This window comes from Mercurialis annua, linkage group LG5 (assembly GCF_937616625.2).
Source record: "Mercurialis annua linkage group LG5, ddMerAnnu1.2, whole genome shotgun sequence".
NCBI classification, from domain to species: domain Eukaryota; kingdom Viridiplantae; phylum Streptophyta; class Magnoliopsida; order Malpighiales; family Euphorbiaceae; genus Mercurialis; species Mercurialis annua.
Window position 1 is genome coordinate 8,298,870 of NC_065574.1, and position 18,436 is coordinate 8,317,305.

The window sequence follows — 18,436 nt, forward strand, 5'->3', positions numbered from 1 at the left end:
GGTAAGATTTTCAAAGCTGAGACTTTAAACTTAAAAATCTAACTCAGGTCTATTTTTGTACCATAAAGAAATTAAAATAGCGGTATAGATATTGGCACGTGCATTTAGTAGGAAAAGAAAAAAAATAAAGAAGACGAACTATAAAGACCACAAACACATTTCTTTTTTATCACAAAAAAAAACCCAACCTTTCTTTTTCCTTTCAGGCATATTAGTACCAAAGACTTAAATTTTAATTAATTAAAAAAAAGTATTAATTTTTCAAAAAATTGATCATAAATTTTAAACAAAAATAAAAACAAATGTTTCATTTTAACTTTAATTTTTAAACAAAATGTAATATTTTTGCCAAAAATAAAAATTAAATTAGTGTGGATAAAAGCTGGAAAATTTAGATTTTGGGATGATTAATCATCTCTTTTAATACTCTCATTCTCTCTCTGTGTTTCTGCAATGTTATAAGCGTTTACATAAAACGATGATCAGAATCACTATTTTAACATATTTCTCTGATTAAACTCTGTTGAATCAAATTAATGGCAGCCACTGCCACTGTTGCTCTCTCTATTATCCCTTCTTGTTCTTCTTCATCTTCTGCTACTGCAAATGCAGCTTCATTATCTTCTTCCTATTCCTTCTTTACAGGTGGCACCCACCACCTCTGGTCCCACAAGAAATTATCTTCTCTAGCTTTAACATCTTCATCTCCCAAGTTCAGGACCAAGGCTTCCAATTCTAATAATCGGTATGGACCTGAAATTTCTGCTTCTGGGGATTATTATGCTACTCTTGGTATCCCTAAATCTGCCTCCACTAAGGAAATTAAAGCTGCTTATCGTAAGTTAGCTCGTCAGGTACTCTACAAATTCATCCTTTTTGCTTTCTTTATTTCATGTGAAGTTTGTTTCTTAATGGCTATTCGGTTGTTGGGTGTCTAAATTTCAATCGAATTTGAGGTGGGTGTGTTTAAAAAGAGACAAAAGTCATTTTTCTAGAGTGAAATTGGTGTCTAATTGGAGCTTTGTGGTGTCTCAATAGCTATGTAATCCATGTCTTTTATGATTTGGAATTGGTTTTATTGTGATTGCAGTATCACCCAGATGTTAACAAGGAACCTGGAGCAACTGACAAGTTCAAGGAGATAAGTGCTGCTTATGAGGTATGCATATGCACTAATGAACTCATTACCAATCTGCTTTTCGGACTTTTTTATCACTTTTTATTTCTTCTTTGTTGTATTGGTTTCATATTGTATTTTGAATTTTCTAGTACAATGCTGTCAGGTGTTATCCGATGATAGCAAACGAGCCATGTATGATCGCTATGGTGAAGCTGGAGTTAAGAGTGCCGTAGGCGGGGGATCGAGTGCTTATGCGGTAATACTGCGTCTTCGCATCTCTACTTTATATGCTTTATTTCTTTCCAGCTCTTATCCTTTTATGAGCAGTAAGGGCTTTGTGGAATCATTTTTCCAATCTTGTTTTTCATAAAGTTGAAAGTGGCAATCTTAAAGATGTATAGTTGAAAGTGGCAATCTTGTTAGAGAGGAGAATAATCATTCTTTTCAATTGCTATAATTACAAATAATTTTAAATTCTATGACTAAGTGAGTTGGCACAGACCATTCTCCGCTTGTCTCTAGATTTAAGACTCACAAATTTATTTTATCTGCAGACTAATCCTTTTGATCTGTTTGAGACATTCTTTGGATCAAGCATGGGTGGTTTTCCTGGCGTGGAAACTGGGTTTGGGACACGCCGTCGTAGTACTGTTACTAAGGGTCAAGATTTACGGTAAGTTAATTTTAATGGAGATAATACTCAACAAATAGGAGAGAGAAAAGTCCAGGTGTGTTGGTGTTTACATTTTGGCATGATGTGGTTAAAAAGGGAAAAAAACGTAGAAAGAGAGAGCACATGAATTGCCACACAGAAAGCCTTACAATGTTCTTTAACAGTCGCTTTATCTTTTCTCTAATCATACATAATGAAACATGCTTTGTTCTTCAAATAGGTCACAAATTCTCAGAGACAGTATTTTAAGTCACATGAATTTATGTTTGGAAAAGGCACATTGAACTCTTTTCCAAGCATTGAATTGAACTCGGTGCATTTCTTGGTATTAATGTGTTTATGCTGATTTGTCAACAAAGTAAGCTGATTTGCTTGCATGCACCCAATAATGGTGTTATTTAATTGATTGCTTTTGAATATATGTATTCAAAATATCTGTCTATTTGCAGTTCTATGCCTTAAGTTGGGTCATAAGGTGCCATGTCCTCAAGGTTTATTGTTCTAATGTTTTACTATGTTTCTGTTAAAATGCTAGATATGCTTGACTTGCTATTTAATGATATTTCAGTTATGACATCACTTTAGAATTTTCGGAGGCTATATTTGGAGCTGAGAAAGATTTTGATCTTTCTCATTTGGAAACGTGTGAAGTTTGCGCCGGCACTGGAGCAAAGATAGGTTCCAAGATGAGAGTATGCTCAACTTGTGGTGGCAGGGGTCAAGTAATGAGAACTGAGCAGACACCCTTTGGCATGTTCTCACAGGTACAAAGCCTCTACCTGGTTCTCTATTCACGACCTTTCTAGAATGGGAAATCAAAGCATTAGATTTCATCACATTTTGTTTCTTGAACTGGAGATTTCTTGACACTGCTCAAGTGAAAATCTGATATTCTGCCGTGATGAAAAGAACAGTGACTATGTGATCTGTTCTATAAGTTTATTGGAAGTATTTTGAATAGTAAGACAGGAATGGATTGGTCAGAGTGACAAACAAGAATGACATGTAATGCATTCATTTGTAATGCGGTGGAAACAAGGCATTTTCATATGCAAGGGATAGCTCGGTATTAGTTTATAGAAAAAATGATGAAAATGTTTATTTTATATGAGTAAAGAATGCAAAAAAATAAAATAAAAGTCTCCAACAAATGAAAATACTCTAAACTATTGAAACTAATAATCAGGAGATCCCCAATCCCTCTGGATATTGGCTCAGAAATTCATCTGAAGAAACCGTTGATAGAGCACCAAAGAAAAGCCAATACAAAATTATAATAGTTCTTTTGACAGTGATGATTTTTTAGACCCCAATCAAACAGGCCATGTTGTGAAAATATGCAATGACAATGAACTTTTAATTCTTATTGAATAACATATTTCAGGCTTTGTATAGAGCCGAACTGTAACACAGACAGACAAACAAGTTTGTTTATTTTTTCAATTGCTTATTTTTCTTTTTCTATTTTTCACATGGGATAATTGTTATATTTTGCTGCTTATGTCTCTGTTTTCTTGTACATATTAGGTGTCTGTTTGTCCAACTTGTAGTGGAGAAGGTGAAGTGATTTCTGAATACTGTCGAAAATGCTCTGGGGAAGGGCGAACACGTATTAGGAAAAATATTAAAGTCAAAGTCCCTCCTGGAGTTAGCACAGGCAGTATACTTAGAGTGGCTGGAGAAGGGGATGCTGGACCAAGAGGGTATGTCAATTAACTTTACTTTTCATATCCCGAAGCTTCATCAGGTTGTTTGATAAATCACAGTAGGCAATTTTAACTCCCTTATAAAAGGACTTATACCTTCACAATCACAATAAGGCTGGTTTTGGAAGTTTACAAACCTTCACCTGCTTCTATAGAAAAGACGTCTAAGGGTATCTCCAACTCAACTCCACAATAGAGTTTGGCCCTACCATATAAAGTAAACCAACTCCAATTAATCTCTAAAAACCTACTCTCTTTTACAGTTTTCGATTTTTTTACTCTACATGTAAAGTTTCCCTATTCACAGCTTTATAAGGAATTTTTTTGTAAGTTTCTGATTTTATAAATTACTTATTTAACCTATTAATATTAATTTATATAATTATATCCTATAATAAAATAGATGTTCAAATGTTATAATTCTATAATGGGAAAAGAGTCACTTATACCCCTAACGTTTGGCTTCAGGATCAAGTAAGCCCTCAACGTCGAGAAAGGTTCATATGCCCCTAACGTCTTAAAAAATGAACAACCAGCCCCCCTATTCATAAATGAGACATTGGGGGCCTGATTGTTCATTTTTAAGACGTTCAAGGCAATATTTGCACCTTTTCAGACGTTGAGGGCTTACTTGATCCTAAATCCAAACTTTAGGGGCATAGATAATCCTTTTCCCTTCTATAATTTCATATGTTCATTATTGTATTCCTTTATATATGACTTATATTAAAATTAAATAAAATTATTACTTTTACCATTTGTATTGTATTTTTTATTATTTTCATGTAATGTTTTTCTAGCATGTGTGTTTATTTAAATGTTACTTTTATTTATTTATTAAAAAAAATCGATATTTGGATTTGATTTGAATAAGTTAAATTTAGTTACTTTATAAGTTATATAGTACAATATATTTATTTAAATTTATATTATTTTTTTATTAATAAAACCAATTATTTTTTAATTTTTGGATGAGTATGTTAAAAAAGCTTAAATTTGGGTATAAGTTGTTAAGATAATAAAATAGTGTAGCAAAATGTGATATGGTAAGAATATTTAGAGATATAGTTTGTAGATGGATAGAAACTTTAACTCTTTTTATATATAGAGTTACTCTAAAATAGAGATGGATTGGAGATGACCTAAGATTTTTCCAAATCTGACTCAAGAAAACTAAAGCTTCATCATTTTTGTGATGATTAGAGATATTCCTTCTAAAATTCTAGGTGCAGTTTTACAACATATGAGTGCAATCAATGCTAAAAATGACTGCGCAGATGCTGAAGCCATCTTGGTTCTTCTAAATGCAGTTATTGTATAGCTCTTTCTTGTAACTGGAGCAGACTCCCAAGTGCTTTCCATATTTCTTTCCTTTTTCTTTTGATATAGTCTTCATCTTTTTCCCCTTACAATGCTGGTAATTTTGTTTTTTGCATCAAGGCTCTTGATCCTTAAAGAGTTGCAATCTCCCTCCCAAGAACTCACTCATAAATTGCATATGTAGGAGTAGAAGTGAACATTCATAACATTTGGTAACTGATAGTGCATGCATATCTTAAGCAGTTTTGTGCTGATTTACATGTTTCTGGATTACTGATTTATTCTGGTATCTGCAGTGGTCCCCCAGGAGATCTTTATGTGTATCTTGATGTTGAAGAAATGAGTGGAATCCAAAGAGATGGCATAAATCTCAACTCAACAATATCCATCAGTTATCTCGATGCAATTTTGGGAGCTGTTGTCAAGGTCATTCTTTTAAGTGATTCAAGTTAAATTTTTGTTAGAAGAATCAGTTAAATTTATCTACATTATAGTTAGCCACGGCCCATTGATTCTAAAATATTAAGCTAATAGGAAACAGGCCAAGAATGTACAAGCTTTAATACTGCTAGCACTAATGATGTTATAGATAATTTTATTACAATTGTGCAAATCCAGACGGCATAGAAGTCGGAAACAGTTATACAAAGCCAGTGATTACCTTTCTTTGAATTATTGGTCAATACTCTTTTATTTAATAGGGTACACAACTTGCAGTTTGAGTTTAATTGTTGAAAATGTTTCTGCCATGAGTTGCTTGTTGTAAAGAAGTAGAAACTAGAAACTAGAATTCCTTACTGCTTGATCTTTCTTCCCAATTAAAATGTGTTTAAGATGGTGTTAATATCTCAGACTCTAGAAATTTCATCTGCAATATATAATATAATCTTAACTTAGGTGTATATCATAACAAGAAACAAAATCAGACGCTTTGATAATTGGCCCTTTTGGATTGTCCTATCTCACGTTACATTCTGCACAAATTAAATTTGCTTTTGTGGTGCCTTGGCAACTCAATTTAATTTAATCGTGCCTTCCCAATTCTGTAGAGGGAGCCAGAAGGAGAGAACAAACCTCTCCACTATTAGCCAAAATAATTAGATCCTTTTGTGCATCTTTTCTTGGAAAATCACATTCATAAATTAAAGCTGGAGAATCCGAAATCTTGCTTGACTGGTTTGATTTGTTGACTTCGAAAACAGGTAAAGACAGTTGAAGGGACAAGTGAACTACAGATTCCAGCAGGTACGCAGCCTGGAGATGTACTAGTCCTGTCAAAGAAAGGTGCACCTAAACTGAATAAACCATCTATACGTGGTGATCACTTATTTTCTATTAAAGTGACCATACCAAATAGAACAAGGTATGCATTAGTTTTCTTCTCATCATCTAGTTTTTATTAATAGCTGCTCAATGTTATAATTTGTCTTTCTCAATAATGACTACACGGCATTCTCTCTATAAATTGTCATTCAGTTTATGCACTTTTTTTATTAGATTTCTGGTTGTTTGTATCATGAGTCATGACATAATAAATAATATGGCACTTCAAGTCGTTTAGACCTTCCGCTAGGTTCTGTAGCATCGAAATCTTCGTCTTCAACTCCAACTTTCCTGCCTATTACCTTGTCATTTTAAATGGTTCAGTTTCTGCTTGTTTGAACAATGATCCGCTTCTTATACATAGGCTAAATGCAGGTCAGTGGAAAGTTGATTTTCATGTCTAATACTTGACAATTTAGCTTCTCTACACTGCTAAATGAGATAGTATTCTGCCATTTATCTTTCTAGTAGAAACAAGCTCAGACTTTGATCAGTTCTGAGTACCAAATTTGATTGACATTTCCTATAGTTTGCGTTCTGGTTCTAAAATAATTTTCCTTAACCTCTCAAGCTTATGTCCTGATTTTCTGCTTACATTTACAGTGCCAAAGAGCGTGAATTACTTGAAGAACTTGCTTCTCTGAATAATACCACCAACACTAGATCACGAACGCGCACCATAACTCAACCTGCAAGTAAGCAATTGTTTGCCATTTGCAGATTACTTCTCCTTTCAAGTGATGAATTTTGAATGTGTTATTTTATATATGCATATGCTTTCCAGGCAAGCATGACAAAAAATGGTTGGTTAAAATCTGGAGTATCTTATTTGAAGCTAAAAGTGTGGGATGACCATAATTTTTAACTTTGTAGGTAAAACCAGAGAAACACCCCTAGTGGAAACTGTTGAGGAGAAAAAAACCGAGGAAGCAGAGGATGAAAATGACGTATGGAAGAAAGTAAAAGATTTTGCAGGGTATATGATTTTCTTATTTTGAACTTTACTGTTTGCCTGTTGCTGTGATCAAGTGCTGGGTTCATTGCATGCTGTCACCTATTTGCAGATGCTATGTTGTATGAAAATGGATTTGCTGAAATGGAAAACGGCGAAATGACATTTTTCACGACAATAGGTTATACATAGAAAGCTTAGGAGTTTTAAAAGCGTTTTCAAAAATGAAAATAAATTGCTGAAATGTAGGAATTGATAAGATTCTATGCAACATAGCTTAGATATAATCACTTTTTAAAATCCTGAGCACATGTGGCTGTCCTTAGTGGCCTATTGGTAGCTGAGTTATGAATATTTAGTCGAATGAGTCCAATTTTTCTTGAGGTTTTTTCTAAAGATTATACAAACAAGTTGCATTGACTTTGTTGTGCCACTTTTCTATGATACACCCTTGCATCTATTTCTGACATCATCCATAAAGTTATTTCATGTATTAACTGAAATATTTTGACAGGTCCATCGCAGATGGTGCTATGAAATGGTTCAAAGACAACCTCTAATTTTGAAGTTTTCATGCTTTCATGACATCTGAAAACAAACCTCTGTGTTTCAAATTGGCCATTAGATATTTTTTGCTTCCCTCAGAGACAGTCCTAAGGGCCAATCCAACTTGGACTGTGCTGTAGAAAATTCAATGGCACCCTAGTATAGATTCTTTCATTTTTTTTTTCACTTGTAAATTTAGTATGTTAGTCTGTATTCTATGAGCATCAACAGCGAGCAAATTTAAGCATTATTTGTAGTTTGTTTATCTGAATGTACTGAAGTTTAGCATGCAACATACACTTGAGCCTCTTTTACCAGTTGAAAGTAATTCTCTAGCATTACTCCTTGAAGAGGCAAAAATATGACAATTACATGCTCAGATCTGAAACCATGAGATGAAAGAGTCAAAGGCTGTATTTCAGACTGAAAAACATATTGGATATTACATATTCTGATGCATACCAATTTTTGTTGTCTATAAGTTCAACTGATTGACACTAGGTGAACTTGTATTTTTAATGGAGTATAAGTGATATATTCTGCGAATCAGCTTTACAGTGTATTTGATATGGTTGTTTGGTTTGGTTGTTGCTAGCTCTTGGAGCCGTTGGATACCATTTTTGTTCATTTTCGGCTGTTGTGAAATTTTGGAAAGAGGTTTCCGATTCTAGCCATTATGAAATAACTTTATCATCTTAACAGGTCCTATCCCGCTTTGTCCGAATTAGTCAAAACAGTGGCTCTGGACATCGAGTAGATCGGCTGCTGCTGTTAATATCAGATCATCAACTTGATTTATCTACAGATTTAACTTGTTTCAACATATTTCTTGGAGAACAAACTACATTTCCCCATCATAATGGGTATTAACATGGATTAATAACAACATATCCACAAAATGTTCCAATATACAAATCTCTTACAAATACATAATCACTTCGATCCTCGGCTCTGCCTGATCAGAAGCACAGTGGCAACAACTACAGGAGTTAAAATCATGACGAGAGCTTGTACAATATTGGGTCTTGTAATCTCCGGAAAAAGAACGCTACCATACTTTATTAAAGCCGCACCACCAACAGAACCAACTCCTAATTTCCATAGATAACTCCACTCTTCCTGTTCTACCAAAAATCAGAAAAAAATTTATAAACTGTTTCTGGCTAGTTAGCACGGATACGAACACGGGAGAACAGGACACTTGGATACAACACCGCGAAATGGTGTTATTTTAAGATTTACTATGTAAAATATGAAGTTTTATGTTCGAAACATTTCCGAAACAAAACACGTTGATTGAATGAAGTGAGTGCGCTACCTAGTTTTCTGGGTATTTGTGTTCTTGATCTTTAACACTCAATTTTCAATTTAATTCACCTCAGCTTCTTGCATTATTACACAAGAATATCAAGAATTGATGTGCCGTCTAATTTATGTTTATAAAAATATACTAAAAGAGAGTACCGACTGACCTGAGAGATAATAGGGCTGGTGGCCGGAGTTTGTTCTTCCGGTGGAGAATTAGAGGCATAAATGGGAGAATGTCTTTTGAGGGATGTGTTTGATGAGAGGTGGAATTTTGGAACAGACATTAGCTTCTTCTTTACGGGTTTCGATAAAAGCTGGTGACGTGAGGATTGAGTAGAGCAGAGCTTCGGAGCTATGTTTGTCATGGCCGCTGCCGTCGCCACCGCCATTATTAATCTGTTAGTAGTTCTAAAAATAACAAGAGAAATGATATACCGCACGAAAGCCTTATATCACTTATCACACTATTTGGCCTTTTCTATCAAATCATAGTCCATCGTCTTTCTTATTTATTTATTTATTTTAAACTTAATCACTTAACAATATTTAGCTTTTCTGAATTTTTTTTTGTTTATAGCTATATCTTTTAAAATATTTTAACTTATTTTTCAATTATCCAGCAGTGATAGCTGAACTAACCAGACTAACCAGATGGGCCGCCCAAACCCTGAAGCTGTAACCATTTGTCCAAATTAGAAAAAATTTCAATTACGTTATTTATATTATTTCAATTTGCATTTTTATCATAATAAACTTTAAAATGAAGTAATATGAGAAGTTTATTTAAATTTTTTTCTATTTCAATTTGAACAATTGGCTACAATTAAAAATAAAAATTGAAAAATAGGTTAAAATTGAACATTTTGAAAGATAAGGCCATAAAAAAAAGATAGGTATTTTAAGTGATTAAGTATTTCTTTTTAATTAATAACTTTTTTATTTTATCAAATTATGCTATGTATTATAAATATATATATCATACGTTGCTCGTAATTTAATTTGTCGATTGATGTTTATTATTTTTTATTTGGTACATACTTAAAAAAATTGATTATTATTCTTTTATAATTCTAACATGTTCTGCATCATTAAATCAGCTTACTACATAAATTTTGAATTTAAACGCTATAAGAATAATTTTTAAGTATTAATTTTATAAGTTTCTAAACATTGCCAGATCGCCAGTGATATCTTTAATGGAAAAAAAAGTTAATTAATTGTTCATTGGTTATAATCTGTTAATCACATCTACAATTCTCATTGATAACTTCTTTTGAATTAAAACTCACAACACAATCCCTATCTTCAGTAACAGGTGGAACATATTTCAGTTCATAATTACTATTTTTAGCTCGATTATCAACAAATAAAAAAGTCAATTTCTTAGTATATACTAGTAGACCTTTGCAGGAGCTAGAACTTGATTATCAACATGATCAGAGTATCTCTTACAAATCATATAGAAAAATATTACATTTTCCTCTTTTAATTTCAATTCCTAAATACATCGGTCTCATATAGATTAACTATTAAGAATTATTTATAGTACATTCTACATTCTAACCCATTTATATTTATTCTATTAATATAGGTTCAATTATTAATGACAATACTTTCTTTTTTGAATTGGCATCAGGAGCTCCATGGCCATCTCCATGTTGGTATGTGAATTGTGAAATTCTGCAAAGATTTATTACAATTTCAATAAAAAGCTTTGTAAACGGACTCGCATCATCGGCTTGGTACCGATTGATCTTCTTCCATGCTTTATCTATCAAGTTTCTTATATATTCACGAGCTTGCTCTTCAGAAACTCCATTTTCATTCATGTAGCATGAAATTGAATTTACATTGTCACCTCTTATTATCTCCGCCTGTGAAACAGGTTAAAAACCAAAGATTAATAATACATTATAGTTTAATAGCAAGTCGTTATGTCAAATTACAAAGAGTTAATATATTAGTAATTCGTTTTACAAACTAAAAAAGATTTATATGATTTTTTACAAGCATATAAATACGTACCGAAGAAGTTCCCAAATCATTAGAAAGGCGGAAAATAATGGATGACCAACGCAAAACTTCATGGTAATTAATCAAGAAATCAAGTGTCTCCTTTGAGTTATTCTGACCCATTAAAAAATATGCATGAAGTAACAAAACTGATCCTGATACTGATCGCCATGCATTTTCAAGATATTCTTCAAATGACGGAATAATTACGTAGCGACTCCATTTTGCTTCTTGTAAGAATGCTTTGAATAAATCTGCCCACTAAAACTTGATATATTACATTATTAGCCTCAAAGTCATAAATAATTTAATTTAAATTAAATTTTTTAGCTTAAAAAAAGGAAATTGAACAAAAAACAATTGGCATACTGCTTTGGTAAGATAAGGAATGACATCTTGTCCTTGTTCTTTGAGAATTTCATAAGCAATCTCATTGATAGTGTTGAAGAAAGCAAGGAAGCATAGCTTCATATAATCTGGAAGATCTTTTATTGCATTTACATCCCACCTGATCATTATAGAAAACTAAACAGTTGGCAGCAGATTGAGAACCCTAATTAAAGTCGATTTTGAAAGACTTGGAGGTTTGAGTAGATAAATCAGAGTTTGAATCAACGTGGAGATTAATATACGAAATGTTGAAAACTGATTATTTTATTTTATTTTACATTTTTTCGTTTCAATTATACCATTAAACATTTTAAGTTGACATTTTTCATTTAGAAAAAGTTCAAAAAAGGACGATTTAATATAAAAATATTAATTTAATGCAAAAAGAGTTAGTTTCAAGAATTATTTTGAACTTTTTCTAAATAAAAAAAATCAATTTAATGTTTACGGGTACAATTAAAATGGAAAATACGAAACAGAGTAAAATTGACCAGTTTTCAACATTAGGATAAGACTGAAAAGGATTAAAAGTCGAGTGATTTCAAAGCATTAGAGCTTAAATAAATTAGTAATGAGTTATCACAGACCTTTCAACCGCATCCGTAAAGAGTTGCAATTCGTCTAAAGTACCATAGACATCATATATGTCATCAATGGTGGTTATGAAAGAGGCAACTTGTGTTAGCCCTTTACGAGAAGAGCTAAATTGAGGTTGAAAGATCATCCCAACACTCCAAAAGAAGCACTCCATTTTGATAGGCCTAAACTGTTCCACCACCTATCAACACATGCAAATACTTGGTCAAATTTTTACTACCCTCTAAACTACAACTATTACGATATATTGATTTTCCGATGAGACTGAAATTCTCGAGTAATTTTAAGATAAATTATATTTATTTATCTACAATTTTAATATAATTGCCGACTATACTATAATTTTAAGTTTTAATACATACATATATATATATATATATACATACATATATATATATATATATATATATATATACATATACATACATATATATATACATACATATATATATACATACATATACATACATATATATATATATATATATATATATATATATATATATATATATATATATATATATATGTATATATTAATTGTCAGTTTTTCAATTTTTACCAAATATATTTAAAATCTGTTTAAAGATGATGTATTATGATGTTGTATATGTCATTTAGGATTGTTTTGTATATGTAGATGAATAACATCATAAATTGTGCGTATATTTAATAAAAATTGGAAAATGATGTTATATATGATCATAAAATTGAAACAATTATGATATATATGATAAAATTAGAAAGATTATATTATTTATGTTTAATATATCAAAAGCGGGAATAGATAGGTATATTTACCTAATGTTAACTATTGGTGATCGAATTACCCACTTTTGTGGAAAATTTTCGATACCAATTCTTTGAATTTGTCTCTCTTTTACCATAGTTTCTAAACTTCAGTTACAAGTTACAGGTTACAACTAAATTTTTCTAAAATGTTATTTTGTTTTTGTTCTTTTCTGACATTATTCCAGCTCATGGCATCAGATGACAAAAAAAATTACTAGTAGAAATGAGACTGTAGCTGGCCACAATGCCATCTTGTTAATGGATTATTTGAGAGAGAGAAAAAATCACGTTTCGTATTTATAGCAATGTAAGTACATCTTTAAAATTTGACACAAAAAGACACAATCTATTACTCCTTCCGTCTCAATATAGTTGTCTACTTTACCGTTATCACACAATTTAAAAAAATATAATTATTGTTATAAAATTTATAAATTTTTCTCTACTTTTTTTGTTATACCCTCATTTAATGTAGTGTCTATTTTCAATTTACTTTATTAGTTGAATTTAAATATGAATAGAATAGGAAGATTAGTTTTTGAAATTGTTATTTTTTGAAAGTGGACAAGAGTTTTGGGACAATTTTTTTATCAAAGTGGACAACTCTAGCTATTGGGATGAAGGAAGTACTATTTTTTAGTATTTTATAGTTCAGCATCATTATTCGATGTCATTTTATTCATCAAAAACTACAAACAACAATATCATTTGGTGAAGGAAAATTACTTTTGTGTCAGAAATGTTCAAAACATGAAAAATTTGAATTTTGTGTTAAAAGTTCTTCTTAAATTACTACAAATATGAAAAGTGAAAATACCTCTTATTGAATTTAAAAAATTATTGCACGCAACCGTTGTGCCATATCATTCGTACAACAACTCAATATATAGTGCGTTAGCCATGTGAAAAAATTAATAATAAAAAAATTAAGTAATAATTAAAAGATTCTCTATCGCAAATATTCATTAGCTTGTTGTAAATATGACATGGTACAATCAATGCATGAGATAAACACCCATTGAATTTTGACAGAAACGAAGTTAGAGTCACGTCAAGGACAATATGGATACAAAATAAAAATTCATAGAAAATATAGTTACGAATTAAAATTTAAAAACTGTGACGTGAGAAAGACTAAAATTGAAGATTTATAATGAACATAAAGGCGCTTTTTCTAATAATGTAGATTTCTTGAAAACATGAGTAATTACCTTGACATGTCTTTAAGATCTCTTTGAAGTACAGATTGCACCATGTTGAAATTCAACTTGGCAAGTTGAAGCAGAAATTTATTTGCATCTTCTCTTTTGCTATATGCTTCAATATACCACCGGGATTCCGATATAACAATTCTTCTGTGCAGTGGAAGCTCAAGAGCATGGCTGATGCTCTCAATAATTTCCAATTTTGCTTCGGAACCATTTTTAATTTCCTCGAGGTATAGTTTTGATTGTATTAATGCCTGATCTAATAGATCTTCTTCTTCAAACGAGAGATGGGAAGCTTCATACAAGCTTAACAGTCCTTTTGTGTCCCTTCTAAGATCATCATTGTGCTCCATGAAATCTCTAAATATATCTGTTAATAATACATTTATTGGCCCTTTGTTATTTTTGTACTAATTAAGGTCACTTGATTCATTTTAAAGTATTTTTTTGAAAAGTTAACTTTTCGAAAAGTATATTTTCAGAAAGGTTTAACCTTTTAGAAAGTTTAATATAAGTTGTACTGGGGATTGGGATTGGAATTGAGATTCTCTCAAGTTCATGTTCATGTGTAAAATGAACGGTGTATATAAAAAAAGGTACAAGTTTAAGCAAATTAATCTACACCATTCATTTTACAATGAACGGTGTTGATCATGAAAAAGATAATTTTCCATTTTTTTAAAATGGGACTTTTTTTGTCAGAACTATCAGAGAAAACAATTACAAAAATACTGGACGAGAATTCAAAATTTAACTAGTTTAATTACTCTGGTATTTGACTAATTATACTATCATTGCTTTTCGTCTTCTAATTTATACTAGTTGATTTGATTTGAGTGTTAAATTGTCAAAAATAAAATTTATTTTGACTCACAAATTTAATTTCAAAATAATTCCATAAGTACTTTTAAAATTATAAAAATATAATTCAAATAAATATTTAAATTGTTCAGAATTCGGAATAAATAATGAGTTTTTCGAAAGAAAAAAAATAGATGTTTTAAAAATTACAAGTATTATCTCCTTCTATTTAAATATTTATAATTTTTTAAAAAATTAAAAAAAAAACTACTCAGTTGAATAAAAATTCATAAAAAAATATAATATACTTACTAAAACATTATTCAATTATTTAGAAACAACAACAATTAATATATAGTAAGTTGTTCTTACAAATGCTATACTTTTTTTAAAGGTTAATATCATAAAAATTCATTAACTTTACACGTTTTCTCATTTTAATCATGCAATTTAAATTTTCTCATTTTCATGCACTAACTACTACTTTTTCTCGAATTCATGCACGGTGCTGAGGTGTCACGGCTCCATTGATGTAATTCGCCGAGGTGGAGCTCATTTTACACCAATACTCAGCACCGTGCATGAATTTGAAAAAAAATAGTAGTTCGTGCATAAAAATGAGAAAATTTAAACTGCGTGATTGAAATAAGAAAACGTATAAAGTTCGTGATTTTTTTTGACATTGACCCTTCTTTTAGAAGTAGGAGATCTAGCATGATGAAACTACCTTGAAAGACATTGTAGCCATGTTGTCTAAGAAGCCTGAAGCGGAGAGCAGAATGATAGAGATACTTGCGTTCATTTTCATTACATGAAACTCTCGCCAGGATTGTGTTTATATCATCTCGGAAGCGGTGACCCAAACCTAACCGTTGGATGTCATCAATCATTTCAAGTACGCCTAATGATTCAATATCTGTATCCTTCATCGTACGTCTCACCTCCTCTTCTAGCTTCTTTGCCTGGTCTTTATATAGTTCATCCTGGAAACAACCATTATGCTGGATTTTTCATTTATTTTTTCCTTTTTCAGGTAGCAACTTATTTAACTATAAGCTATATTGCATGAAACGGCTCGAAACGTTTCTTAGGACATTCTGAGAGTTTCGGAAACGGAAATATTTCCGAAACACACATTCCTTAAGGTCATAGATGCATATTATTTAGAAAAATAAAAATAGTAAATATAGTATGTTTTTTAATCCGCCAAATCCCTAAATTTTATACTTTAAAGAAAACTTCACTTCATGATACATAAATCTATTTTTGCAATGATATGTTTAAGATTACATTCGTTTATTAAATATTTCAAATCCTCAAAATAGTAAATAAAATTATCAAGAGTTTATTTCAGAATTCTCATAAATATATTCAAGATCCGAAACAGTAGTTTATAGTAGTATTTAGAACAGAGAAAAAAAAGTAAAAAAAGGAGTTTACCGCATTATTATTATTAAAGGACTGAAGGAAGTTAAAAGACCATATGGTGGATTCATAATTAGCCGACCTTCTCTCATTTTGTGAATAACAAAGCGAGAAAGTAGACATTTTGTGAGTCTTTGATGATCTTCTTGAAGGATGGAAGATTGGCATTTTTGGTTTAACACTATAACTCAACATATGAATTGAGCAAAACCGTGTACCCATTGCAACTTTCTATCTCTTTTTTTTTTTTTTATTCTTTTGCTTTTATGTAGTATAAGTTTATTGTAATTTAGTTTACAAGCACATGTATTTATACTAAGTTTGAGCTTAAAGCTTGAGCCCAAATGAGCTTAAATTCTCAAAGTCGTGCTCGAATAATATCCGAACTACTCGAATTCAATAAAAATGAAAATAATTATTAAAATATATTATATTTGTTGTATTTTAACTTTTTTTTTACTATAAAATATGTTATTATACCGATTAATATGATACACTTTAAAATTTAGAGGTACAAGAGCCAAAATTTAGAGGTATAAAAAAGTGTTTTAAAAACTGAACCAATGGATGAACCGGTAAGGTCAACAGTTTCCCGGTCAAACCAATTGAGTATATTTCAAGAAATATATATATATCATCGTTGCCTATTATATTTTAGCCTAAATATACGAATAGGATCCTCTCGTTTGGTTCAGTTTTGAATTTGGACGCTAATAAATTTCTTTTTCAATGGATGTACTTAACGTTTTAAAATAATTTCACATTGGACCCTCAGAACCTAAAATGTCACATGTCCGTTAGTGACTGGCTAACTCAGCACTAACGTATTAGGTTAAATGGTTCATATTCAACAATCACTAACAAACATGTGGCATTTTAGGTTCGGAGGGTCCGATGTAATTTTTTTTATAATGTTAAATACCTCTATCAGGAAAAAAAATTCATTAGGGTCTAAATTCTAAATCGAACCAAATGTGAAAGTCCAATATGTACATTTAACCTATATTCTACTGCTAGTAATTAACATTTTATAGAAAAACTCTCTTTTTAAAAACTTTGATCCTCTTTCTCTCTAGAAAGTTTTTTTTCTTCTTATCCTTTTGGAGGGTGGAGAGGGTGATTTCCGATCTTGATTTAAAAATCACCTTCTCTCCGCCCAAAATGATTTTTATATTTAAGGTTTTTCTTGTTCAATAAGCTATCTGGAATGGAGTTCATCGTGTGTATGAATAAATTTTATTGTTTAAGATTTTTTGTTAAATAATCTCCCGGGAATGGAGTTATTGTGTGTTTGAATAAAAAATTTGCGAAGATATCTTCGGTTGGCATTTTGATTTTTTGAATTATGCAAACAAATTTAGCGATCGTTCGAGTTTTATATTCAAGTTTTTGAAGATTCAAGAATTTTCGATATGTTTTTATCTATTTTTGTGGAATTTATTGAAGATGATAATCGGAAAGTTAAGATTCAACGGATCAAGCAGATCGTCCACTACTAAAATCCACTGAATTACCGATGGATTTTAGCGACGGATTTAATATCCGTCGCTAAATCAGCAATTACCGACGGATTTGGCGACGGATTACTATTCCGTCGCCAAAATCCCAAATAAGCATGGCGGAAAGTGTCCCACCTTTTTTTGGTCGTCGTTTAGCGACGGATTCGAAAAATCTGTCGCTAAGTTAGCGACGGATCATATGTCCGTCGCTAAAATGGGATCAATGAAACTCACCGTTTCAGTGAGCCCATTTTAGCGACGGATATTTGGAATCTGTCGCTAAAGTTAGCGACGGATTCAAAAAATCCGTCGCTAAATGCTGCGTTAATGAAACGCAGCGTTTCATTAACGCAGCTTGTTTGTTGCCGACGGATTGTTTGTTTTAGCGACGGAATATAATCCGTCGCTAAAATGGGATCAATGAAACTCACCGTTTCAGTGAGCCCATTTTAGCGACGGATATTTGAAATCTGTCGCTAAAGTTAGCGACGGATTCAAAAAATCCGTCGCTAAATGCTGCGTTAATGAAACGCAGCGTTTCATTAACGCAGCTTGTTTGTTGCCGACGGATTGTTTGTTTTACCGCACACCCACAGCAGCTCCCGGAAAAATCCATTTTCCGGGCGCTTCGTCGCTCGCCGGCACTCCCGACATGCTCCCACTTCATTATAACACAAATTCCAATCCAATTCATACCAAAAACGACTATAGAAACGCGATTACGATTCGTTTAATTCGTTAAAACGAAATAACCCTAATTTCCAAT

General features: G+C 31.7%; 3 protein-coding genes across 3 annotated transcripts; 1 reads left to right on the top strand and 2 right to left on the bottom strand.

Moving 5' to 3' along the window:
• Nucleotides 1-411: 411 nt before the first annotated feature.
• Nucleotides 412-7,935, top strand: LOC126681256 (uncharacterized). Its single transcript, XM_050376756.2, has 11 exons — nt 412-854; nt 1,091-1,159; nt 1,284-1,376; nt 1,675-1,793; nt 2,362-2,557; nt 3,321-3,496; nt 5,116-5,245; nt 6,022-6,182; nt 6,746-6,837; nt 7,016-7,118; nt 7,609-7,935. The coding sequence occupies exons 1-11, from the start codon at nt 537-539 to the stop codon at nt 7,652-7,654; spliced, it is 1,503 nt and encodes a 500-aa protein (XP_050232713.1). The 5' UTR covers nt 412-536; the 3' UTR covers nt 7,655-7,935.
• Nucleotides 7,936-8,406: 471 nt separating this feature from the next.
• LOC126681257 (uncharacterized) lies at nt 8,407-9,397 on the bottom strand. The gene is made up of 2 exons (XM_050376757.2): nt 9,113-9,397; nt 8,407-8,759 (listed from the first exon to the last, which is right to left on the bottom strand). The coding sequence occupies exons 1-2, from the start codon at nt 9,335-9,337 to the stop codon at nt 8,574-8,576; spliced, it is 411 nt and encodes a 136-aa protein (XP_050232714.1). The 5' UTR covers nt 9,338-9,397; the 3' UTR covers nt 8,407-8,573.
• Nucleotides 9,398-10,339: 942 nt separating this feature from the next.
• LOC126680010 (probable terpene synthase 12) lies at nt 10,340-16,456 on the bottom strand. Its single transcript, XM_050375036.2, is given in 8 exon segments — nt 10,340-10,822; nt 10,974-11,222; nt 11,331-11,469; nt 11,939-12,104; nt 12,107-12,129; nt 13,949-14,315; nt 15,474-15,729; nt 16,187-16,456. Coding segments are annotated over 8 exon segments (1,707 nt in total). The 5' UTR covers nt 16,394-16,456; the 3' UTR covers nt 10,340-10,522.
• Between the last annotated feature and the right edge of the window lie 1,980 nt (nt 16,457-18,436).

Coding starts and splice junctions, on each gene's coding strand:
- LOC126681256 (XM_050376756.2), top strand. CDS start 537: ATGGCAGCCACTGCCACTGTTGCTCTCTCTATTATCCCTTCTTGTTCT. Junction 855..1,090: donor ATCGTAAGTTAGCTCGTCAG/GTACTCTACAAA, acceptor TTGTGATTGCAG/TATCACCCAGATGTTAACAA. Junction 5,246..6,021: donor TTTTGGGAGCTGTTGTCAAG/GTCATTCTTTTA, acceptor CTTCGAAAACAG/GTAAAGACAGTTGAAGGGAC.
- LOC126681257 (XM_050376757.2), bottom strand. CDS start 9,337: ATGGCGGTGGCGACGGCAGCGGCCATGACAAACATAGCTCCGAAGCTC. Junction 8,760..9,112: donor CCAGCCCTATTATCTCTCAG/GTCAGTCGGTAC, acceptor TTGGTAGAACAG/GAAGAGTGGAGTTATCTATG.